The following is a 27,399-nucleotide window of genomic DNA, read 5'->3' on the forward strand; positions in this document are numbered from 1 at the left end:
GATTTTGTTATTTTTTGCTTTGCTGTCATTTTCTGTTGTGTTGAGGAAAATGTTAGATTTTTCTATGATCCCCACTTGCTGCAAGAACCAAATCTGAATGTTGAAACAGCATTCAAATTTCCTTGGGTGTTGCATTCTTCTGCTGAGTTGAACTAAATAAATGTCCATGTCAAATGGCCTAATTGGAAGTTACCTTCACGGATTGTCCTTTTCTAATTTGCACAGTTGTTGTATTGAAGCAACTCAGATCATTAATTATTTCCAAATTTCTATTGGTAATAACTGGACATCCTCTAATTATACTCCAATATGTGACCTCTTGAGGCTATGTGGCTCCTTTTAAAATGAAGAGGAACAATCTTCAATTTACTTTGGATATGTTATTGTTCCTGCAATGTTATTGATGTAACTTGGAATTTTGTATTTACCTCAGAATGATCCAAAATATTTTACTGCCTGTAAAGTACAGTACTTTGGAACTGTAACTTTAATGAATGCAGACAATTTATGTACAGCAACCTCAAACAATCAGTAAAGGAGGAGGAGAAGATGGCGGCGCGACGCAGCTTGCATGGCCACTCGGGTGAATGATATCTGTAATCTGTCAAGTAGGGTGCCATGCACAATCCTGATTTGATGGAGACAGATGTGAGAGAATGGAGGAACATCTGGAGAAACTTCTGAAATGCCTTTTTCGCTGCCGCTGTTACTGTGTGATCCAGAATCTCCAGAGGGGAAGACCCCGAGTCCTCAGCTTTGCTTGTTGCTCGGCGGCCTGGGCAGGGTTGAAGCACTCGGCAGAGATGGCGCTCGGTGTCGAAGGGCTGGTCGGAGGCTTGAAGTTTTCGGAGTCAGCTGTGGTCGGGTGCTTCCAATGCATCGACAGTTGTCGGTGCCCGGAGGTTTATGGCAGAGAGAGTTTCTCCCTTCTGCCACCTGCTATCGGGGACTATCGGGAATCGATTGGAACTTTGAGACTTTTTTTTTACCGTTCCCATGGTCTGCTCTTTATCAAATTATGGTATTGCTTTGCACTGCTGTAACTATATGTTATAATTATGTGGTCTTGTCAGTGTTAGTCTTTGGTTTGTCTTGGTTTTTTTGTGATATCACTCTGCAGGAACGTTATATCATTTCTTAATGCATGCATGCATTTCTAAATGACAATAAATGAGGACTGAGTGTCCTCATAATCTAAACTAATCTAATCTAATCTAATTAACCTGCCTTTGACTCTTGCTGTGGGATAAATATTGTCCAGAAACTAAATCCAGTGAAATTGTTGACTGGGTATTGGTTTAGTGTCTCAGCTGAAGAAGAGACACTTCTGAATCAGCTTTATTTTCCCCTGGTACTGCAACGGAGCATTCAACTAAATGTTATGTTTGAGCCTCATGAAGCAAGTCCAAAGAAAGGCAAACACTGAATTTTCTCCTTGCATATAGAAATTCAATACAAATATTATGCTGGTATATGTACATTATTAAACACCAAAATTTAATTACCCTGAAGATAAATATCTCACTGAGAACAGTATGTTCTGTACTCACAGTATTCCACATAATAGGGAAAAATTATACAGTATAATTTTTCTTTTTATTTGGTCTGCTTGCTTTTGAAAGAAAATTGAACAAACAGAACATGTCAGGCAATCTGAAGATGCTACATCTCTAAATTTGCCACTCAGAACCTGAAGTTGTCATTCATGAGGATATAATTAGCCTGTCGAGGTTGATTGGTAAATTTCATATTTTATTTAGGAAACGATTAATCAGCCATGTTTCCTGGTACTAAATTTTGTTCAGTGGGTCATAATGGCATTATATCTGGAAAATATTAAGCGAGAGTTTCTGCTGCTGCCCTTGTAGGGCTTGCACAGTCTTTTCCTGTGACTGCTTTTCTTCACCCTACTTTCCTCCCACACCCCAAAAATGTGTGGGTTAATAATCTAATTGTCCGCTGTAAATTGGCCCTAGAATGCAAGCAAGTGGAAGAATCTGAGCAGAGTTGATCGAAATGTTCAAGGAATAAGGCGGGGGGTGGGAATTGCAAGCTTGAAGATGACGGGTGAAGCCAGATGGGGGGGAAGGGGGATGAAGTAAGGAGCTCGGAGTTGATGGGTAGAAAAAGTAAAGGGCTGGAGAAGAAGGAATTGGAGAATTCATGGGTATCAACATATCCTGGGCCCAACCTTGATGCAATTGCAAAGAAGGCAGCAGCAGCTATATTGCAGCAGGAGTTTGCGGAGACTTGGCACGTCACCAAATACTCTCAAATTTCTATAGATATTCCATAGAGAGCATTCTACCCGGTTGCATCACCATCTGGTGTGGAGGAGTCATTGCACAGGATGGAAGAGAAAAAAAGAATTGCAAAAGTTACCATCTCAGCCATCTCCCTCATCGGAACTAGTCTTCTCCTATATCGAGGACATTTTCAGGAGATGCCTCAAAAAGGTGGCATCCATCATTAAGGACCCCCATCATCCAAGACTTGTCCTCTTCTCATTGTTACCATCAAGGAAGAGCTTGAAGGCGCACTCAGTGTTTTAGGAATAGTTTCTTCCCCATCACCATCAGATTTCTGAATAAACAGTGAACCTGTGTACAGTACCTCATCAATGTTTTCTCTATGGTTCCCTTTTTGCATTACTTAATTAATATATATATATATTTCTTGTAGTAACTTAAACAGTTTTAAATGTATTTTTTTTTAGATATTTCATAACATATGCCAGTGATATAAACCTGATTCTGATTCTGAGGAAAGTGGATGATGGGAGAAAGGGAAGGTGTGGAGAAGAAAAGATGTAAGAGTGGAGCCAGTGTGGAGAGTTGAATTGCAATCAGGTTTAATATGTTGTGAAATTGGCTGCTTTGCTGTGGCACTACATTGCAATATGGAATTAAAAAACTATATAGTACAATAAGAAATATATGTTAAAAAACTTAAGTAGTACAAAAAAGGGAAAAATAATAGTGAGATAGTGTACAAGGGTTTATTGTTCGTTCAAGAACCTGATGGCAGAGAAAGAAGAGGGAAGGGAAATCTTTTACTATCTGTTTTCATATTTTGTGCTAGTTTATTTTCATAATCTATCTTCCCTTTCATTATTCTTGCTTACTGCTTCTTTGTTGCTTTTTAGGGTTTTCCCTATTTTTTCAGGTTCCCACTACTCTTGGTGACTTTGTCATGATCTTGTAGTTTGATGCCATCTTTTATTTCCTTAGTTATCCAAGGCTGTCTCTCCCCACCCTTACTGTCTCCCAATATAGCACGTGTTTCCAGTCTATGCAAGTCAGCTTCTCCCTCATTCCATTGCAATTTCCCTTGTTAAGGCATAATACAATGCTTTTAGATCAAACTATAGCACCCTCCATTCTTGTGAGAAATCAATCGTATTGTGATCACTTTTTCCAAGTGGATCCTGAGCTGCATTCTGGTTAATTTTACCTGTTTCATTCCACAGGACCAGGTCTAAGACAACATTTTCCTTTGTACAGGAAAGCTATTATTGGATGTATTCCATGAAGTCCTCAAGACTTCCTCAACCAATTTGATTCACCAAAACTATGTGGAAGTTTTTGTCCTCCATAACAACTGTTGTTCCATATATACAGTTGCAAGAAAAAGTTTGTGAATCCTTTGCAATTAGCTGGTTTTCTGCATTAATTACTCATGACGTGTGGTCTGATTTTACTAAGTCGGAATAATAGACAAACACAATCTGCCTAAACTAATAACACATAAACAATTGTAGTTCTTGCCAATACTGAGTACACCATTTAAACAATCACAGTTGAGGTTCAAAAAAGTATGTGAACCTCTGGGGTAATGCCTTCTACAAAAGCTATTTGGAGTCAGGTGTTCCAGTCAATGAGATGAGATTGGAGGTGTGGGTTGTAGAGGGGCCCTGCTTTATAAACCATTCATACAAAGTCATGTTACTGACAGAGCCTGTTCTTCTCAAGAAAGATCTGTTTCTGTACATCATGCCTTGATCAAAACAACTTTCAGATGATCTTAGATGAAGATTTGTAGAGATGCATGAGACTTGTGTGTTTATCAGTCCACAGTAAGAGAAATTGCCTACAAATGGAGGAAACTCAGTACTGTTGCTACTCTCCCTAGGAGTGGGCATCTTGCAAAGTTCACACAGATCACACCCAAGAGCACAACCTGTAATGCTGAAGGAGGTGAAAAAGAACCCAAGGGCAAAAGCAAAGGACCTTGAGAAATCTCTAGAGCTTGCTAAAGTCTCTGTTCATGTGTCCAATATAAGAAAAGCACAGAACAAAAATAATGTTCATGGAAGGACACCACGGAGGAAACTACTGCTTGCCAAAAAAAAAAATTGCTGCACATCTCAAGTTTGCAGAAAATCAACCGGATGTTCCACAACACTTCTGGGACAATGTTGCTGTGGACAGATGAGACAAAAGTTGAACTTTTTGGCAGTGGTGCATATGCTATGTTTGGAGAAAAAAGGGCACTGCATACCAACAGCTAAATCTCATCCCAACCATGAAGTATGGTGACAGGCACATCATGGTATGGGGCTGCTCTGCTGCCTCAAGGCTTGGACATCTTGCAACCATTGAAGGAACTATGAATTAAAAATTGTATCAACGCATTTTATAGCAGATTGTCAGGGTAGCGGTCTGTCACCTGAAGCTTGTAGAAGTTGGATGATGCAGCACACATTCCAAAACACAAGAGTAAATCAACAACAGAATGGTTTAAAAAGAAGAAAATTCATGTTTTGGAATGGCTAAGTCAGAGTCAAGATGTTAACCAAATTGAGATACTATGTCACGACCTGAAGAGGGCTGTTCATGCAAGGTACCTCAGTTTTGTACTGAGGAATGGTCTACAGTTCCTCTTCACCGTTGTGCATGTCTGATCAGCAGCTATAGGAAATGCTTGGTGGAGGTTATTGCAGCTAAAGCAGCTTCTAGCAGTTATTAAATATAAAGATTCACATACTTTTTCCAGCCTGGACTGTGAATGATTATACAATGTATTCAATAAAGACATGAAATATTCCATTGTTTGTGTGTTATTTGTTTCGGTGGATTGTGTTTGTCTATTATTGTGACTTAAATGAAGACCAGAGCAGATTTTTTTAATTTATTACCTGTGCTACTGTAATGTTATTATTCTTTTCCCCATTGTACAAGTTCACTGACGTTGTTTTGGATACTGTGGGCATTCAGATAGTGCCCTTACACTCATTAACCTTTGTGTCCTTTGCATTTGACCTTTCTGTACTCCACTCTTCTTTTCCAACCTTTGTTCTGCATTGCTTCCCTTTGTATTCCCAACCCCTGCCATATTCCCTCATAACAGTACAAGCAAACAAACACCCCAGGTCATTGATTCTGATCCTGCCCAGGTGTAGACTATACCATATGCATTAGTCTCACTTTTCCCAAAACTGGTTCCAATGCCCCGGGAATCTGAAACCCTCCCTCCCGCACCACTGCTCAATCCATATTCATCCTAAATATTCTGCTATCCCTACTTTGGCTAGCATGTGGCACAGACAGCAGTCCTGAGATTATTACCTTTTGAGATCTGGGATTTTAATTTTTCTCCTAGCTTCCAAAATTCAACTCGTAGGAGCTCTTCCCACTTGTTCTCATACCATTGGTACCTGCGAGCAGCGCAACAACTGGCTGTTCATCCGGCTCTTCCAAAAGCCTGCAGCTGCTCTAAGACATCCCAAACCTTGCACCTGGGAGGGAACACACCAAGCAAGGGTTCCATTGATGTGAAATTCACACTGCAGTGTGAAATTCCATAAGAGAAATGTACAGTACATGCAGTTCGTGTTTAGGGCCCATGGATGGAGTTCTTTTGAAAATGAATTTTGCTGCAAAAAAGGCTGCACTGATAAATTTTGATATTGCAGACACTGTAACCCATATGTTTTTAATTTAAGCATTTATGAGCTGTACTTGGCCCAATTATGAAAGCATGGTCTCTAAACTAATTTTGCAAAAATCGCATAAAATTAGTCTTTGTTCAGAAGTTTCCTTCTTCCCATGCCACTGACTCCAATATTTTACAATTGCTGCATAGCTAGGGAATTGGCAGTGTTATATTTTGTACATTCAAAACATTAAACTAATTCAAAAGAAGACACGGGAGTCTAAAATCTGAGTCTAACTTCGTATTTTACTTTAAGAGAGGTATGCATTATCACACGGTAGTTTGCTAACCCATTTATCTAAATATTTAAATACAAGAATGCCAACTCAAAAATATATTTACAGTATTACTCCAATATGACTGGAATATTAAATACACAACCGGCTTTATCGGAGTCGCACAGTACCTCCACTGTGCCCGTGTCAGGCATCGGATGCTATCTGTATTAATCTTGTTTTCCAACACTAGGCCTATGGCCTTCTACATCAGCTACTCATCCAAATAATATTAAAATGTTGTGAGAGTGCTTGCCTCCATCCTCCATCCTTTCCTTTGTTATTTCTTATTTCTGCAGATGGGACCACATTTGTGATAAAGGGATTGTATCTTAATACATGGGACATTTGTTCAAATTTTGAAGTAAATATGCCTCCATATATAACCTTGAGATTCATTTTATTGTGAGAATACTCAGTAAATCTATAGAATGATGACCGTAACAGAACCAGTGAAAGACTGCACTTACTTGGGCATTCAACCAGAGTGCAGAAGACAGCAAACAGCAAATACAAAAAGAAAGAAATGATAAAACACAAATATTGAGAACTTGAAATGAAGAGTGCTTGAAAGTAAGTCCACTAGTTGTGGATACATTTCAGAGTCTGATGATTGAGAGGCAGTAACTGTTCCTGAACCTGGTGGTGTGAGCCCTAAAGCTCCTGTACTACCTTCCTTGGTGGCGGCAGTGGGCGGTGGGGTTCCCAGATGATGAATGCTGCTTTCCTGCAACAGCGTTTCATGTAGATGTGCACAGTGGTGGGGAGGGCTTTGCCTGTGATGGACTGGGCTGCATCCACTATTTTTTGGAGGACTTTCTGTTCAAGGGCATTGGTGCTTCCATATCAGGCTGTGATGTAGCCAGTCAATACACTCACCACTGCAGAGCTCTAGAAGTTTGTCAAAGTTTTAGATGTCATTCTGAATTTCTGAAAACTCCTAAGTAAGTAGTGGTGCTGCCATGCTTTCTTGCGTGCTGGTCCTGGGATGGGTCCTTTGAAATAATAACATGGAGGAGTTTAAAGTTGCTGATCCTCGGAGGACTGGCTCATGAACTCTTGGTTTCCTTCTGCTGATGTCAATAATCAGCTCCTTGGTTTTGCTGATGTTGAGTAAGAAGTTGTTGTTATGGCACCATTCAGCCAGATTTTCAATTGCCCTCTTATGTGCTGATTCATCACCACCTTTGATTCTGCCTACAACAGTGATGTCATCAATAAACTGACTATTATTATTATTTGTAATAACTTGAATAAACAACAGCACAATGAAGTAAATTGGTTTCATGTGATGGCATTGCTGACTCCTGTTTGCAAAAGTTTCGGAGCTGGGAGCTGAGCATACAAGGGTACTTACTTTTCAGGAAGGACAGGTGAGAAGGTAAATGTGGGCCAGCCTTGTTAATAAGAGAAGTGCAGTTGAGAGACTCTGAAGACACTTCCATTTGGTAGGAAGTTACAAGAAGGTAGGGGAAGAAGGTACTGGTAGAAATAACATAGATTTTCTTGCCGTGGGAAAAGGTATAAATCAACAAAGAATTGGAGGCATTACATGTAAAAAGAGAGGTGGGGAGACTGCTCTGCTCATCATATAAATAGGGTTAAATAAGTTTCCTATGTGAACAAATTGATGAAAGTCTTTTGGGATCATTCCCTTGAGCCAGCCAAGGAAAAAGTAATGATGAATTTGGAAATGGGTGATGAGGCAGGTTTACTGATGACTTGAGAGTAATATTGGATTCCATTTAAGAGTGAGAAACCCTGGATTAGAAACCACTGTTTAATTTCAGGGAATTGCAATGGAATGGGGATAGAGATGACTGAAATTAAAATATTAACAGATAAGAGTGTAGACAAGCAGAGGCAAAAATTTAATTAAGTACATGACCAATAGCAAAATCGACCAGTAAGGAGGAAAATCTGTAAGTGAGCAATAAACCAGCTGTAGTTAACCAACTATGTTAAGGAGTGGCCTTAATTAGAAGGGGATTATATAAGAAGGTGAAAGTTAACGTTGGGTCCAAAAATTCAGAATCGATCCAGTGAGGCCAAAAATAAAGTAATAGAAAATGAACTCTGGGAAAGTGAGTATTAAGAATAAAAATGGACAATAAGGGTTTGGATATATTGGGGGGGGGGAGGGTAGGGAAGGGTTTAAGTGAACTTGGGGAGTGTAAGACTTGGAAGTCAATATGGGAATCAAGAAAGTAGCTTGGGTGTGCTTAAACAGATACTTTGCATTTATTAATTAAAGTCAACTCTGCAAGGTACTAGTAAATTTAAATCAAAGCAGATGCTGGAAAACTCAACAGGTTAAGTAGAAACAGTCAATGTTTCATGTATTTGATTAACAACAGGAAAGAAGTTGGGGGGTAGAATGTGTCCAAACAACAGGAATATCTGATAGCACAGCTTGAAATGGCATAATGGGGCCATTTACCAGCACTTTTTTTTTTGGTCTAGAAAATGAGTTGTTAATAGTAAGGTTTTCCAACCCACCCAGCAGGCCTTGTATTAGTAAGATAATAGCAAGACTAGAAGGCCATAAGACATGGGCGCTGAATGGGCCATTTGGCCCATTGAGTCTGCTCTGCCATTCCATCATGGCTGATTTATTATCCCTCTCTACCCCCATTCTCCTGCCTTTCCCCATAATCTTTGCTAATCAAGAAATGATCAACCTCCAATTTAAATATACTCAATGACCTGGCCTCCATAGCTCTCCATGGCAATGAGTTCCACAGATTCACCACCCTCTGGCTAAATAAATTCCTCCTCATCTCTGTTCTACATGGACATCCCTCTATTCTGAAGCTCTGCCCTCTGGTCCTAGAATCCCCCCACAAAAGAAAACATCCTCTCTACATCCACACTACCTAGGCCTTTCAATATTCGGTAAGTTTCAGTAAGATCTCTCCTCATTCTTCTAAACTCCAGCGAGTACAGGCCCAAATCCCTTTACACCCCTAATTTTTGAATTTTCTCCCCATTTAGAAAGTAGTTTATGCCTTATTCTGTCTACCTACCAAAGCGCATGACTGTACAATTCGCAACACTATTTATTCTACCACTTTTTGCCCATTCTCCTAAACTGTCCAAATCCTTCTTCAGACTCCCTGCTTTCTCAAAACTAACTGCCTCTTCACCAATGTTTGTGTTGTCCGCCATTTTGGCCACAAAGCCATCAATTCCATCATCCGTTGATGTACAATGTGAAAAGAAGCAGTCCCCATACTGACTCCTGCAGAACACCATGAGTCACCGGCAGCCAACCAGAATTTTTTCCCCTATTCTTTGCCTCTTGCTAGTCGCCAATCTTCTCTCCATGTTAGTACCTTGCCTGTAATACCCTTATCTTGTCTTAACATATCTTGTTAAGCAGCCTCATGTGTTGAAACAATATCAAAGGCCTTCTGAAAATCTAAGTAAACAACATCCACTGGCTCTCCTTTGTCTTCCTGCCTATTATTTCCTCGAAGAATTCAAGTCGATTTTCCCTTAAGTCGGGGGTTCCCGACCATTTTTGTGCCATGGACCCCGGGCTGGGAACCCCTGCAAACATGTTGACTATGACCTACTTTTATCCTGTACCTTCATATACCCCAAAACCTCATCGTTAATAACGGATTCCAACACCTTCCCGACCACTGCAGTCCCATGAAGTGGGGCAGATGGATAACGTAGTGGTTAGCACAATGCTTTACAGTACCAGTGACCTGTGTTCAATTCCTGCCGCTGCCTGTAACGAGTTTGTACGTTCTCCCCGTGATCACGTGGGTTTCCTCTGGGTGCTCCGGTTTCCTGCTATAGTCCAAAGACTTACCAGTTGGTAGATTAATTGGGCATTGTAAATTGTCCGGTGAGTAGGCTAGTGTTTAAATTGGGGGAGGGGTTGCTGGGTGGCACGGCTCAAAGTACCCATTCCACGCTGTTTCACAGTAATTAAATAAATAATAGACTAGCTGGCCTATAATTTCCTTCCTTCTGCTTCCCTCCTTTCTTAAAGAGTTAGTGACATCTGCAATTTTCAGTCCTCCAAAACCATTCCAGAATCAAGTGATTATTAAAATATGATTACCAATGCCTCCACAATCTCTTCAGCTACCACTTTCAGAATCCTGGGGTGTAGTCCATCTCCTCCAGGTGTCTTATCTATCTTTAGACCTTTCAGCTTCCCAAGTACCTTCTCCTTAGTAATAGCAACTACACTCACTTCTGCCCCCAGACACTCTTGATTTTCTGGCATACTGCTGGTGAGTTCCACAGAGAAGAATGGTGCAAAATATTTATTAAGTTTGTCTGTCATTTCTTTGTCCCTCTTTTTTACCTGGACAGCATTATTTTGCAGTTGTCCAATATCCCTCTCACCTCTTTTATTCTTTATATTAATATGTTAAAATGGTATTCTCTTTTATATTATTAACTAGCTTATATTCATATTTTATCTTTTCTCTCCTTATGGCTTTTTTAGTTACCTTTTTTAAAATAAAAGCTTCCCAAACCTCTAACTTCCCACAAGTTTTGCTATATTATATGCTCTTTAGCTTTTATGCTGTCTTTGACTTCCCTTGTCAGCCATGGTTGCTTCCTCCTCCCTTTAGAATACTTCTTCTTCATCTTTGGGATGTATCTATCCTGCATCTTCTATATTGCCCGAGAAACTCCAGCCATTGCTGTTCTGCCATCATCTCTGCTCGTGGTCCCTTCCAGTCAACTTTGGCCACCTTCTCTCTCATGCCTCTGTAATTCCCCTTACTCCACTGTAATACTGATACATCTGACTTTAGCTTCTCCTTCTCAAGTTGCAGGGTAAATTCTATCATGCTATGATCATTGTCTCCTTCAGGTCCCTTCACCTTAAGCTCCCATCTCATATCCAGTTCATTACATAACACCCATTCCAGAATACCTGATCCCCCTTAGGCTCAAAATGCTATTTCATTGACTGTACTTTTCTCCATAGATGCTGCCTGGCCTACGAGTTCCTCCAGCATTTTGTGTGTGTGTGTTGCTTGGATTTCCAGCATCTGCGGATTTTCTTTTGTTGTGATTTGATAACACAGGATAACTTATTTATGTCTAGATTTTATCCTTGCCGTCATCACACATAAATAACAAATTAAAGCGCATTAATATTAAATATTGTAAGATATGGAAGAGATTAACCAGTGACCTGAAGAAGTCCTGCTCTTCACCCTCTTCCTTAACTCCCTCTACTCACTGTGCAGGACCTGTTCCTCCTTTCTGCCTATGTCATCGATGTTAATGTGCGTCACAACCTCTGGCTGCTCACCTTCCCTCATGAAAATCTTCCTGGACCCCAGCACATGGGAGACAACACACCATCTTGTATTTTCTCGCAGCCTCAGAATCTCTTATCATACTCGTTCTGTCTCAATTTGCTTTTCCCTGCTGATCCTTTGAGCCAGCCAAAGTGCCAATGGCCTGCCTGCTGGTGCTTTGTCCTGATGGGTCATCTCCCTCCATCCAAGTTTAGTGTGTTGCTGTGCGGAATGACTACAGATTAACCCTGGATTGGCTGCTTACTCCCCTTTCTACTCCTGGTGGTCTCCTGAAGCCTGTACTCTGGGTGTGACTACCTCAGTAAAAGTTTAATTTTTGTGGTTTTTGCCTCCTGGATGATCCTGAGTATGTACGTACAGCTCCAGCTCTACTTCCTTGACCTTGTCAGTCAGGAGCTGCAGTTGAGTGCATTTCCTGAAGCTGTAGTCATCAGAGAGACTGTGATTATCTTGAAATCCTACATCTCACAGGAGAAGCATTCCACTGTCTTAACTACCATCCTGACTACACTTGTTATACCTCTAAGTTCTTAAGCTTCCATTCTAGCCTGCACCTGTTGAACCAAAACCTGGCTACTCTAGCATTGTCCACTCCAACAGTGTCTGCTTCCACATACACTTTACTGCTTTTTAATTGGCTGCTGCTAAATACCTGTGATCATCATGAGTTCAAAAGGCCCCAAGCTCTTATTAAGTCTCATGCTGCCTCACCAATGAGCAATTTCTCGCGGTGACTGCAGCTAGCTGAAAACTCAGACTTGGGACTGAATGGCTTGCCTTTCTTCCTGCTTACGGTCCTCAGCTGCCTCAGTAATAGAAACATAGAAAATAGGTGCAGGATTAGGCCATTCGGCCCTTCGAGCCTGCACCGCCATTCAGTATGATCATGGCTGATCATCCAACTCAGAACCCTGTACCAGCCTTCCCTCCATACCCCCTGATCTCTTTAGCCACAAGGGCCATATCTAACTCCCTCTTAAATATAGCCAATGAACTGGCCTCAAATGTTTCCTGTGGCAGAGAATTCCACAGATTCACCACTCTCTGTGTGAAGAAGTTTTTCCTAATCTCGGTCCTAAAAGGCTTCCCCTTTATCCTCAAACTGTGACCCCTCGTTCTGGACTTCCCCAATATCGGGAACAATCTTCCTGCATCTAGCCTGTCCAATCCCTTTAGGATTTTATATGTTTCAATCAGATCCCCCCCTTAATCTTCTAAATTCCAACGAGTATAAGCCTAGTTCATCCAGTCTTTCATCATATGAAAGTCCTGCCATCCCAGGAATCAATCTGGTGAACCTTCTTTGTACACCCTCTATGGCAAGGATGTCTTTCCTCAGATTAGGGGACCAAAACTGCACACAATACTCCAGGTGTGGTCTCACCAAGGCCTTGTACAACTGCAGTAGTACCTCCCTGCTCCTGTACTCGATTCCTCTTGCTATAAATGCCAGCATACCATTCGCCTTTTTGACCGCCTGCTGTACCTGCATGCCCACTTTCAATGACTGGTGTATAATGACACCCAGGTCTCATTGCATCTCCCCTTTTCCTAATCGGCCACCGTTCAGATAATAATCTGTTTTCCTGTTTTTGCCACCAAAATGGATAACTTCACATTTATCCACATTAAATTGCATCTGCCATGAATTTGCCCACTCACCTAACCTATCCAAGTCACCCTGCATCCTCTTAGCATCCTCCTCACAGCTAACACTGCCGCCCAGCTTCGTGTCATCCGCAAACTTGGAGATGCTGCATTTAATTCCCTCATCCAAGTCATTAATATATATTGTAAACAAATGTGGACTATACCTTTGCCTCTCAGGCTGTCATGATCTACATAAATCTCTGGCTTATTATCTGTCTGTTCTTTTCAAACCCTGTCACTGTTTAAGTTTTGGATCAGCTATTTAAAGCAACCTCTGCTGATTTTCAGCTTGTTTAGGCAAAATCTCTGGTAAGGTACCACAGCACCTTTTGAGATGAAAGCCATTTGATTTTGTATTCCTTATTAAATATTCATGCTTGGGTCTTGCAACTTGTAATTTTCCATAAAATGAGTTAACCAATAATGTTAATATGATAGTGGTTTTAAACTCTATACAAATTATGAGAAAATTGCAATGGAATGTTTCATATGGTATTTCTTCTTGTGTAGGATTGGATGATTGCCTACAATGCTATGTTCACAATTTTGAACGGGAGAAAATAAATGGTGAGCAGCTTCTCCAGATTACTCATCAGGATCTTGAAGAATTGAGAGTTACACGCATTGGTCACCAGGAACTAATCCTAGAGGCTGTGGATCTACTTTGTGCTTTGGTAAGTTTAACTTATTCATTAAACTCTCTTGAAAATGGTTACTCTTTTTTAAAAAAAAATGCTGTATGCCAGCATGGACACAATCTAAGGCTTAGATGCCAAGCAGTAAAAGCCCTAAACTATAAAGTGTTTGAGACTTAATCAAAGTAGAATGAGAAATTTTGAGATGCCAAAGTAAAGTTGGTTTAAAGTGTACATTTGTGGGAAATTTTTCATTGACATTGTAGGCAGGTATATCTAGATGGAATAAACTGAAGTCTAGTCCAGAGGCATTTGAAAACGTTTACATATTAATAAAAGAATGCTGAAGGATAATTACCTGAAATAAAACTATCGTGTAGATAGTCAAAGGCTTTTTCCCAGGGCTGAAATGGCTGCCACAAGCAGGCACAGGTTTAAGGTGCTTGGGAGTAGGTAAAGAGGAGATGTCGGGTAAATTTTTTACGCAGAGGGTGGTGAGTGCGTGGAATGGGCTGCCAGCAATGGTGGTGGAGGCGGATACGATAGGGTCTTTTAAGAGATTTTTGGATAGGTACATGGAGCTTAGAAAGATAGAGGGCTATGGGTAACCCTAGTAATTTCTAAGTTAGGGACATGTTCGGCACAACTTTGTGGGCCGAAGGGCCTGTATTGTGCTGTATGTTTTCTTGTTTCTAATACCTTTCTGCTGGCTCATTTCCCTTTCCAATGTCTGCTTAATTTGTGTTCTGCCCAGTGGATTTAAGTTGGTTTGAGAAATCCATACCCCACTACTCTTTGCAATCCTGTCATCTTTCCATTGTTCATCAATTATTGGAGTGTGACTGGGGAGGGAAATAAAAGTTAAGTATAATTACTTTAAAAGCTTAGACATTTAAAATCTCTGCATTTTTAATGGACTTTCAGCTTCTCAACTGATTTAAACATTTAATTTCCTGAGATATCTCCAATGTAAGATTATTTTTCTGCCTTTAGCAATTCTTCATCTGTTCTGACTGCAGAAGCTTTATTTGGGACATGTCAATGAATTAAATGTCAGGATAGTTTGATCAACTGGATTCTTCGTGATAAAGGACGGGTGTGGTGAAAATGGTCCTGTTCGATGTTTAAAAACTTCAAAGGGGTCTGAGAGGGGTGTAGAGAAAGATTTGCATTATTGCTGAAGGGTAAAAATCAAGCATTTCTGGTAATCACTTGTGGATTTGTGAAGGAATTTAGTATTTTTTTTTACTGTAAGTATGTGAAATTCACATCATTTGTACATTTACTTTCAATGCCTGAGTGGTTCCACAGGATACTAAATCCTGCTCAATGGCCCCTCTGTACCAGATGGTGATGCAACCAGTTAGAATACTCCACGGTACATCTGTAGAAATTTGCAAAAGTCACTGGTGACATTTTAATTCTCCTTAAACATAGATCTTCAGAGATTTGACACCCAGGAACCCGCAACTGTTGATCCTTTCCTCTTCTGATCCCTCGCAGGACCGGTGTGTACTCCTTTGATTTCCCCTTCCTGAAGTCTGCAATCAATTCCTTGGTCTTATTGACATGGATTGCAAGATTGTTGCGTGACATCACTCAGTCAAATGATCTACCTCACTCTTGTACGCCGCCTCATCACCATCTGAAATACTGCCAACGATAGTTGAGTTGTTGGCAAGTTTATAGATGGCATTTGAGCTGTGCCTACCACACAATCCTGGGTATAGGGAGAGTAGAAAAGTGGGCTAAGCACACATCCTTGAAGTGCACCAGTGTTGATCCTCACTGAGGAGGAGATACTATTTCCAATCTGCACAGACCATGGGTACCCAGTGAGGAAGTCAAGGGCTCAGTTGTAGAGAGAGGTACAGAGGCCTAGGTTTTGGACCTGGATGATTTGAACTGAGGGTATGATTGTGTTGAAAGCTGAGCTGTAATCAATAAAGAGCAACCTAACGTAAGCTTTGCTACTGTCCAGGTGATTCAAGGCTGAGTGGAGAGCCAGTGAGGTTGTATCCACTGTAGACCTATTGTGGCAATTGGCAAATTGCAACGAGTCCAAGTCCTTGCTTAGGCAGGAGTTGGTTAGCCATAACGAATCTCTCAAAGCACTTCATCATAGTAAATATGATGCCACTGGACGATCGTCACTGAGGCAGCTCTCCCTTCTCTTCTTGGGCACTGGTATGATTGTTGCCCTTTTGCTCCAACTGCAGCAGTGAGAGATTGAAGTCGTCCTTGAACACTCCTGCCAATTGTTTGGCGCAGTATTTCAGAGCCTCACCAGGTACACCATTGGTGCCTGATGCCTTGCAACAGTTCACCCTCTTTAAAGGTGTTCTGACATTGGTTTCTGAGGTAGGGATCACAGCATTACCAGATGCTGCAGGGATTCACACAGGTGTAGTTTCGTTCTCTCTTTCAAAGCATGCATAAAAGCATTAAATTTATTACGGCTATTCATGATGCTAGGTTTCGCCTTGTAGGGAAGTAATGGCCTGCAAACCCTGCCAGAGCAGATGGGCATCTGATTCAGACTCTAAACTCAATTGGAATTGTTCCCCCCCCCCCAAAAAAAATAGACTTCCATGGGTTGCATCAGGACTACTTGTATAATTCTTGAATGCGACAAACGTAGCCCTCAGCAGACTACAAATCTCCTGGTTCATCCACAGTTTTGGTTTGGCCATGTTCCGTATGTTTTTGAAAGTGTGCACTCATACACACGGGTCTTGATGAGGTCAGTAACAACTGGGGTGTATTCATTTAGACTCAAAGATGAATCTCTGAAGAATGGATGAATGAAGTCTGAATGATCATTTCCTGTCAGTCATCTTATGTACAGTCACCTCCTGTACCTTGTATCACTTTATGGACATACAATTAAATAAGCTATCTTGTGTGCATTCACCAGCAACTTTGATGTGCATTGGTTGAATTTCCAGCATCTGCAGAATTCCTCTTGTTTGTGTCTTTATTGTGCTTTTTATTATTGTGTTCTTCATTTTTTTTTTGCGCTGAATCAGATTCAGAGTAATAATTGTTTCCTTCTCCTGTACAGTTGTGTACTGGAAATGATTTAAAAACAAGCTCGTATCTTAAGCCTGTTTTCCAAGAAAACAATAAGAGATATCCAGACTAAATAGAAATGTCAGCCTGTGCAGTTTTTGAATCCATTGGAGACATGTTACTTTTCCTTTTTAATAAGGGACAAGTGACTTGGTATATGTTTAACATGGGAAAGACATCCAAAAGTTTATACACACTTACATAAGCCACTAATGTTGGCAGGCGACGTTCAAGAAAGATTGGCATTCCCGAGGCAGAAAAAATTTCTGGTTTCTCTTGCAATTAAGCAATTCCTTTACACATTTTTCCTTGAAGTGATAGCCACTCAACTGGATTGTTGTAAACTGTTTTTCTTGTGTGAAAGGAGGAAATCAGAAGGTCACTTGCTTTCATTAATAGGAAGTTGTAATTGCAGTTGAATTCAATCCGCGTTTTAATTTGAACATTATTCAAAATTCAGTCACCAGTTGAAGTTCAGTGCGGTTGATGAATAGCTGCATTGACTTGGATTTCCGAACCCATCTTCCAATTAAGTACTGCTAACAGTAACCTAAATCCATTAGCCTTTTTTTTGTAAGCTCGTATTTAAAACTTCAGATGTATGAATTGTGTTGCAGTTGACCTTTTAATCTGCGATGTTTAATTTTGAATAGTTCTAAAACTAAGACAGTTTTGCTGTGATGTGTTTGTGGATTTTACTTCTTCCTTAATCCTGAATGATGCTTTTCAAGCAATCCTTTCTTCCAGTTTAAGATGGCACTACTGAAGGTGGGCAACAGCTCACTGGTGGTTTTCAAAGCAAGAAATACGACTAAGTACTCTATTGTAACACTTTATGTGGAAAATTGTGGTAAATGATCACCGGTAACAATGAAGAGGTGACCAAAAGAGATGCTGATTGTAGGGTCGAGGCGCACGGGGTGTAAGACAGAGTCTTGAGTGTAGTCGAGACGTGTTCAAGTGGCTGGAGCAAGGTTGAGGAATATGTGAGATGGAGGTGAAGAGAACGGAACGGAAAAAAGTTGGAGTAGAGTGGTTTTGGAGCCCGTCCACCGAAAGCAGGCGTAAGGTTGGATAAATCTAAGTGCCAGGTCGATTTAGAAAGGTCAGACACAGGCTGGAACATGGGGCTTAGGCTAGAATGTATTGTTGCAGCAGGCCCTGGGTCCTAGTGCGGGGAACAATCCGGTGCTTGGACAGTTTAAACACTGGCCCTGAGGGACTTAAAAGACAGAGTGCCAGGACAGGAGGCGAGGGTTGGGGCTGGTTCTGCTTTGCAACATTTTACTCCACTCACCTTTGGCACTGAGGCGGTCATGCCCTGGCTACTCCTATGGTCTCCGGGCTTCGTAGCAATTTTCACAGATTGAAGTTATGGGACCACACCGGCTACTCCAGGCTTCAGGCTAACTCCATTTTGTTTAGAATGCTGATGCTTGCTTTATTGTCGGCATGATCCATTTTTCTTTCCTCTCTGTGCATTGGGTATTGGTCACTTTTAAAAATTGTGTCCTTTTGGATTTCTTGTTCAGTGGCTGCTTGTAAGCAGAGGAATTTGAAGGTTGTATAATTTATACCTTGTACATTGAATCTTGTTTAACTTGCCAACCAGCAGTCTATATCCATAGATGTTGGGTTCATCAAGTGTCTGTGTACAGTGAACATGCAGATCGGGCAATAAATGTTTGCGCACTTTAAATTGAAGCATACCAGTATCTAATCAAACCCAGTCCCCACCCAATACCAAAAGGATACTTTCCAACAGGGAAAGGTGATCATCTGAAAAGAGTAATGCTCGGTTAAGCCCTTTTCAGTAAACACCTTTTCTGAATCTGGTTTAATGCATCGTAGGCTGCAAGCTGTCTGATCCAGGCATCTATTGGAATCTTTGGTTTAAAGGTTCCAGTATTTTGCTAAGAAGTGGTTATTCACTCAACTGTCAAATGGACTTCAGATCACCAATTGTTCTCATTGGGTTTTACTAACATTTGACATATTAGGAGAATTTCCCGTGTGCAGTCTGTCTGTGGAATTTTTGAAAATATGATGGAGCTGAACCACTTTTCTTGGGATTCCCTATCCTTTATCAAGCTGTTTAGACTATACAGCATTCCTATTAAATTATATTGTGCACATGAAGTAAAAAGTTAAAGAACCACGTTCACTGCTAGAGATTTGCACATTCTAGTGTAACTGCTCAATTGATGTTGCAGTTTATTCAGTGTCACATGATTGCATTCTTCCTCAGAGATGCTTCACATTTGTTATGCAACATCCCAAGGCTGTGACAGGCACAGCGTAAATACACACAGTCCTTTTTCCCACACAGTGTTCCTCTCCCACTTCAGCATCTTATGTGTAGTATTGCATTACTAAAAATAAATACTTTTTCAAAACTTTTTCCTTCCCTGCTACTTTTGCCCCACAGCAATCAGCTTAAGAAATTTAAGGAAATTCTCCTCCTTAAAAACATCCGTAAACAATTGAGTTGAAGCCCATGGAGAAGGAAAGCTCTCTGAGAAAATAACGTTCTGCAAAAGGAACTAACTTTATGTCTCAAGTTAAAGTCTAACACCGAACATATGGAGGCTGTTAGCTTGAACACGTTCTCACTGGACAATAAAATGTTGCATGCACTGTAAACATCATGACTCACTGGCAGAAAATTGCATACCAAAGGTGCACTGAGAACCATTTAATAAAAACTTTTTAATTAGACTAGAATTTATCCACAGTGGATAAATTCTTGTTGAATTAGGACAATATCTGTATGCATTCTGGTTTGGGTGGCCCACACTATTTTTAACATTCTTGAAGCTTAGAAGATGAAAAGGAAGGAAAATGGAGGAAGTTCACTAAGCATGCAAACAGTGCTGCTAATCATCGCAAACGATTGTTTTGGTGGATACAGTAGTGATGCTGGCTCTTGAATGTGGAAATTTTTTCATATTTGAAAGAACGGATTCTGTTTCCATTTGAGCAGGATGTGTTGAGAACATTCGCTCCTATTGAAGATAACTTGAAGGTCAGTGGGTAAATTTGTCACAGGCTGAAGCCCAAGTGTATGTAAAAAGGAAAGTAATTGTGTGGTGAGATGAGAATGTACCGTTCAGTTATATTGGCTCGTGTATGTCTAGGGGAAATCCAGCCCAGCACCCGCCTCAACACTCCCCACAGGGCCAGTTGCCGCCCAAATCAATCACAAACATCAATCATCAGCCAGCACACCCAGTAAATTTTAACAAATACACTTTATAGATATTACTAATTCTATGACATTAATATACATTTGATACAGAGAGGAAAGTAATGAAAAAAAAAGGCGCCAACACTTAGCAAAGTCCAAGTTCTTTGCGCACTACGTTGGAGCTCAATTCGACTTCAGACGACCACCTGAATTCCGTCGACTCACGGCTCGGGACCACCCTGAGTGATCAACCGGAGCCTCTCCACACGTCCGCGGTCTTCCTCGTCTCTCCTCCGACTCCCCGCCAAAACTCAGTCCACAGTCATATCATACAGCATGGTATCCAAAAACAAAACGATACATAACCACCCATTGGCTAATAGAACTCTGTTATCTCATTTTAAAGTAAAACAAACTGTTAGCGCAAACTCTCTTCAGCGTTAAAGCACAACAAAGCCGCATTCCCCAGATTAACATAACAAAGTCGCCATTTTAAATGTAACAAAAGAAAGACCCCGTACAAGAATAATACTAGAACAGAAATGTGATTTCAGTTTTTGACTCTGAGAAGCTGGTTTGTCTCCAAAAGAACATCAGCTTAAGTTATCTGTTGTACTGACTGAGTGAATCTTTTTTTAAAAGTTGAACATGGAAGTCGTTCAATTGGCGTAGAAATACTTAGGATGTGAATTATCTTCAGCATCTTTTCTGTTTATGTCTTCGGTACTTTTGATAGGTTGGGACTAAATTATAATGAGAGATGCTGTTTGACCCATTTAACAACTAACTCATGCCAAAATGTATTGGAAAGTTTTGACACTATTCATGAACATTGAATCAAAGTCATATCTTGCTATCTCGACTGGAGGTTTAAGATACATTTACGTTGTAACAATGAGTGGAATCTTTTGTTTCATTCCATATCCTAACTTAGTACTGCAGTGGACTTTTTAGATTTTACCTTTGCAGAGGGAAGATGCTAACTTACAAAGAAGCAATCTATAATTATCTGTTATTTACCTAACCATCTTTGTAGATTGAGAGCAAGTCTATTCTAAAGACTATTCCTACTATTCCTTATGACCACAGTTACGTTATTTTCTGTGTGTCAAAAATCCTCATCCTCATTTTCTGAGGTTTGTGCATGTGGGGTTAAGAGACTTTCCTATATGAAAGATCAACACTAGGGACAATTTTGACAGATCTTTTAACTAGTTTGCTTGTGACTTTAGAACATTTTTGTCTAATCTAATCTTTGTCACTGAGGCTGAGGGGATGAATTTTGTACGTGACTTTATGAAATGTCGAGAAGTGGATCCTGGTGGCCTTTACGCACCTCATCTCTAAAAGGAGAAATGAAGAAAAAAGCCACTTATCTCCTCAATTCTTGCAACAAGTAATCAAGCCAACTGACCAAATGTGAGATGTGTTGATTCGTGCAAACTGAGGCCTTTTGGCTCTCTGCACCTTCTACTTTTGTTAGCGGTTTATTTATGTTTTTTCTTTGTTTTGTTAACATGTCATTTTGGTTGATTACTTCAATTGTCAAAAGAATACCTCACATTCAGTGACCAAATCTTATTTTCGTCTGTTTCCTGAAATCGCTGCAACACAAGAGGAAGCCATTAGGTCAATGTCGACTTTCTGACAAGTCCTGTTGGTCCATTCCCATCTCTTATAAATATCAGGTCACCGTAGTGATTTGAACTGATCCTTATTGCACTCATTTGAATACCTGTTTTGAAATTATGAAGGTATTTTTATTAAATAACATGTTATTACTGACGGGGTTAGGAGTAATGGATTTTGTAGTAGGAACTCTTGAATAACAATATTTTTCAATGAGATGCAAAGTAACAGGCTATCTGGAAGAAATTTAGAAGCTTTATAGATATTTTTAAGCATTGATTTAATGTTGTAATTTTAATTATTAGTTTCTACTTTGGATTTATACAGTAACTAGACTGGTGAGTTCTACTTTAAAAGTTCTGCTACTTTGGATTTTAGGAATCAGAAGCTAGATGTATGTCAGGCATAGTTGTGTACAGAAACACTAACTATAAAAAGTATATGCTGTGAATAAATATTTCTGTCTATGTAACCAGTGTTACTGCTGCATTGGGCAGACTATTCTGGCTGGAATGCTTTTGGTATTTTCTCCTGTTGTGGAATTGCAGATGGGATCGTAGAACCAGTAACTCAAGTGCATCATTTGAACTAAAACAAAAACCAGCCGTGCTAAATATAACTCTTGTTCCTTCACTATAAAAAGCTAACTGTCTGCTTGGATTCTGTCTCTGGTATTCCTGTTATATTATCTGGCAGACTTTTTTCTCTCTTTTTTTTCCCCCTGTGTTCTGCCAGTAAAAACTCAAACTTTTATAAAAGTGCCTTGAGATTAGCATTCCTTCCAGCTAATTCCTTGGCTCATAGCGGTTGCTGAAAACTATATCAATGGATGAATACTTGGATTGTATATTGTCATAATCGTTAATGTTACAAGAACTTGAGTATTGGGAACACAAATAAGCTATCTGACCCTTAACCCTTTTCTGTCATTTATCAAGATCATGGCTGATGTATTTCTTCAGTGCTGTTTTTCTGTGCTTTCTCCATACCTCTTAATTCCTTTAATACTCAGAGGTGGATGGATCTTAGTTTCAATGAAGTTGATAACTGAGCTTCCACGTGTCTCTGGCTAGGGAATTCCAAAGATTTGCCACCTAGTGAAGTGATATCTTATTCCAGTCACAATTGGACTACCCATTGTTTTGAAACTGACTCCACGTTCCAAACTTGTCATCCAAACACCCACCATGTTGAGCTGATTATTTTGTATAAAAGCTTGAAAAAATGTACTGCAAAAGGGTATAAGTATTTCTGCACCCATTTTATAATTATTTTTCTCCATGCGTTTACAAATCGGAAGGAAAAGATGGCGGCGTGACGCAGCGCACGCAGCTCTCCTGTGAAATGATATCATATTTGTAAGTAGGATGCCATGCAGAATTCTGATATGATGGAGACAGACATGTGAAGCGCAGAGGAACATCTGGAGAAAGCTTCTGAAATGCCCGGTTTGCTGCCACTGCTACTGTGCAATCAAGAATCTCCGGAGGGAAGGCCCCAAGATCCCCGGCTTTGCCTGCTGCTGGCGACCGAGCCTGGGGTCGAAGCGTTCGGCAGAGATGGTACTCTGTGTTGGAGAGCTGATCGGAGGCTTGAAGTTTTCGGACAACTCAGAGTCGGACTGTGGTCAGGCATGGCAGGGAGAGTTTTCTTCCTTCTCCCGTCTGCGTGAGATGTGGGACTTTCGAGAGACTTTGAACTTTTTTACTGTGACCATGGCCTGTTCTTCATCAAGTTATGGTATTGTTGCACTGTTGTAACTATATGTTATAATTATGTGTTTTTTGGTAGTTTTTTGGTCTTTGTCTGTCCTGTGTTTCTGTGATATCACACCGGAGGAATATTGTATCATTTCTTAATGCATGCATTACTAATAAAAGAGGACTGCGTGTCCTCATAATCTTAAAAAAAAATCAAACCCAAGCGGATAATTTTCATAAGACTGAGAATGAAGATGTTCAATGCTGACCAATTCTTGCACTTCATAGAAATGGAGCTATTTAAGTATTGCAATTCCAGGCACTTACTAATATTCAAAGTTTATTATATGTTTAAAATATCTGGGTTCTTTTCAACTTATCCTCATTGCTTTTCAGTTGTCAGTCTTGTTACTGTTAATTTCAAAGCTGAGCAGTTATTGAGATTTATTTTTCTTGGTATTTCTTTTTCTGTGCGAGGAGTGGCGCCCCACACAGACTTCCAATCTGTGCCTTGTAAGGCATGAAAATGCCCAACGCAGGCCTCTCATGGTCTGAGTCAACGTTCCCTCCCTCGATGTTCCCCTCCCTTCCCCCTTTTCTTGGTACTGCTGCTTCATTAGCACAAATGCATAGTTCTGTGTTTTTTTTGGAAAAAAAAGCAGACAGTGTGCAAACAGTGCAATGATGTTAGCAGTAACAGTGTATGAAGGTGATGAGCAGGAGTCTGTGCAGCAGCAGTCAATCAGAGCAGGTGTTGAATATGCAGAATGAAGTTCGTAGTTGAGGTCTCGGCATTACAACTTTGTGCATAAAAATCTTGCGATTTTAGAAGGATGAGAATACACCGGAATTTAGAAGGATGAGAGGGGATCTGATTGAAACATATAAGATTATTAAGGGATTGGACATGCTAGAGGCAGGAAACATGTTCCTGATGTTGGGGGGTGGTGGGGGGGGGGGGGATCCAGAACCAGAGGCCACAATTTGAGAATAAGGGGTAGGCCATTTAGAACGGAGTTGAGGAAAAACTTTTTCACCCAGAGAGTTGTGGATCTGTGGAATGCTCTGCCTCAGAAGGCAATGGAGGCTAATTCTCTGGATGCTTTCAAGAAAGAGTTAGATAGAGCTTTTAATGATAGCGGAGTCAAGGGATATGGGGAGAAGGCAGGAATGGGGTACTGATTGTGGATGATCAGCCATGATCACAGTAAATGGCGGTGCTGGCTCGAAGTGCCAAAAGACCTACTCCTGCACCTATTGTCTATTGAATTGATGTTCAAAACTTTCAGAGAACTTCCATCTCAGAGTGAGTCTCTGCGTGGTCACAGAATTGGGTGCAGGAGCTTGTTAATAAGGTGATGTCACAGTTGGTACAGACAAGGAGCTCCAAGGTGGCTGCATATCGGGTCTTCGTTATTTTTCAAATGTAAGTATCTACTTAATGAATTCAGCTTCTCAAAAAATAGACACTAACTGATGGGACTGAATATCTTGAGGCTGTGTTTTGTTTTTTAAATGATTTAGTGGAATGGTGAAGCCATATTCTTGTAAATCTGGAATATAGTGGTCAGTAATATACGCAGATGTTCCTAATGCGGCCAGCCATGGTCCAATGCATAACACCTGAGTTTCATCCCTTTTCCATTTAGCCTTGGCTTGAGGCTTTTCCCCCACGTGACAAGTGAATATCGACAAAACAGCGGATAGGTTTAAGATGATAAGAAAGAGTTTTTGGGGTGAATTGAGGTAGAGGTTTTGCTTAAACAGAAAGTGGTTCATATCTGGAACTTGCTGCCAGAGGTGGTGATGTAATCTAATACAGTCACTAAGTTTAAGAAACGATTATCTAAACAGGCAATGCATAGAAAGGTAAGGACCTATTGTGGGCAGATGGGAATGGTGTAGATTCTGGAAGACTCCAAAATTTCTGAGGTTTAAAGCTTGTAGAAAAGTGGAGAAAGGAAGGCAATATTGTAATAGAGGGAGAGGAACTGGAAATTATTTTTCCTTCATTTACAGGTTGTTGATGTTCCTAGTGTCAGTTATGTTTTTGTTTACTAAACAGGAATTCTCATTCTTCTTGAGTCCTGATGCAGGGTTTCAGCCCAAAACCTTGGCAGTTGTTTTCCCCACAGACGCTGCTTGATTCACTGAGGTTCTCCAGCAGATTTTCTTCCCTTCTTATTCTGGAGCAGTCCATCAATGTCAAGGATGTACTTGTTCCAATTTCTGTGATTCCAAAATGCCAACGAGGATGATGTGGGTCCCCAGACTCTTCCTAATGTGTGGCTAGAAGTGTTTAATGGGCTACTTGGTTTGGGAGGTGGGACATTATTTCCACCATATTTCATTGGAATTCCTTGTGCTTTTTGTACTGTGGCTTTGAGGATGAATCCTTTTAGCTATCAACCTTAATATCTCTTACCGTGATTTTGGAGTAATCACTGCTTGTTTCAGGAGTTCAGTATTGGAATACGGATGCTGTATTCGAGCAGACTGAATATAATTAGGTCTATAGCTGACATACAAGTCTGTGAGAGGGCACTAACATTGATTTGATTATCCCGCCAGTAGATTTGGAGGGCCTTGTGGAGAGTGTTGCTCATATTCACTGCTTTGCAATGTCTGCTCCAGGAAATCTATTGCAGGAGTGTTATAGGAGTTCAGAAATCACTTCTGTTTATTAAACAATCAGCTTTTGGTACTTGTGAGGTCCTGATTTTACTACTTTTGCGTCAGACCTTAAATTCACTTTTGCCTGTGTGTGTGCTGGCACCACAGTAATCATTGTGGGAATGTTCTAAATTTCAGGTGCTAATAATAATTCTTTATGGAAATGTAAAAACAATTATTATTACATGTACGTTTTGGCATTGCACCTACTGCTCCACCTTAAGCAGTTAATTTGCAAACTTCTGAATACAGCTTGTTACATAATGTAGCAGCTTGTGCAGATTGGACGTGGCTGCTGTGTTTTCACCCTACAAACCGGTTACCTCAGTATTCATTTCATGTTAGGTGTGCTCAAATCTGAATGTGTTTTGAATTGATGCTGACATAAACCTCCAGGTAACTTTCATGCTTAGACCAGTTTGTATTAATATGTTGTAAACACCAGCTGGCACATTGTGCTGCATATCATATCTATATTTTGTTGAAACAGATGATGAATTTATTTTCTATGTACAATATAACTGCATTAATCTGACATTCTCAGGTTTTTCGTACTGGACTGGCAGATTTTAGACCGTAAGACCTAAGAGCAGAATTGGGCTAATCGACCCACTGACTTTGCTCTGCCATTCAATCATGGCTGATTCATTTTTCCCTCGCCCCGGTTCTCCAGGATTCTCCCTGTGACCTTTGGCCTCACTAATCAAGAACCCATCAACCTCTGCTTTAAATATACCTAATGACTTGGCCTGCACAGCTGTCTGTGGCAATGAATTCCACAGATTTACTACTTTCTGGTTAAAGATAATATCTTTATCTGTTCTAAAGGGATTTTCTTTTATTCTGAAGCTGCCTTCAGGTCCCACTATTGGAAATATGCTCTCCATGTACACTTTATCTAGGCCTTTCAATATTCAGCAGATTTCATTGAGATCCAACCCCACCTCCGCACCCCATTCTTCTAAACTCCAGTAAATACAGATCCACTTTCGGACTGAATTTTCCAACTCATTTTTAGTTCATGTTTTTAATGGTAAACAGTGTAATACACTTTTTAGTGAATCAGATGATATTTGAAGAGTGTGGGAAAACAAACAGTGGCAAGTTGAGTGTGAGTGCAGGAATCAGGGCCTTGGTGAATTGGATGGGAGCATCAGCCTGTAAGCTAGGTGCTAAATGAGATTTCGGAACAATCTGAGCATAGTTTTACTGCATTTTGATCCTCCCTGTCATTATCCGGTTTATATTAACAGGGGAGGAATTACAATCATTGGGCAGTTTTGTGTCCTCTGGATAGTCCAATGTATTATGTACATACTGAAGTAGATAGATAGCACAGTC

General features: G+C 40.4%; 1 protein-coding gene across 2 annotated transcripts in view; it reads left to right on the forward strand.

The window, feature by feature from the left end:
* The window catches only part of cnksr3 (cnksr family member 3), a 121,642-nt gene that overhangs the window by 37,809 nt on the left and 56,434 nt on the right, over positions 1–27,399 (forward strand). For both annotated transcript variants that reach the window (XM_072265331.1, XM_072265332.1), the window contains exon 2: positions 13,673–13,836. In XM_072265331.1, the coding sequence (XP_072121432.1) occupies positions 13,673–13,836 (164 nt within the window). The remainder of the gene's footprint in view (positions 1–13,672; positions 13,837–27,399) is intronic.

The sequence above is a fragment of the Mobula birostris genome, chromosome 8 (genome assembly GCF_030028105.1).
Source record: "Mobula birostris isolate sMobBir1 chromosome 8, sMobBir1.hap1, whole genome shotgun sequence".
Taxonomy (NCBI): domain Eukaryota; kingdom Metazoa; phylum Chordata; class Chondrichthyes; order Myliobatiformes; family Myliobatidae; genus Mobula; species Mobula birostris.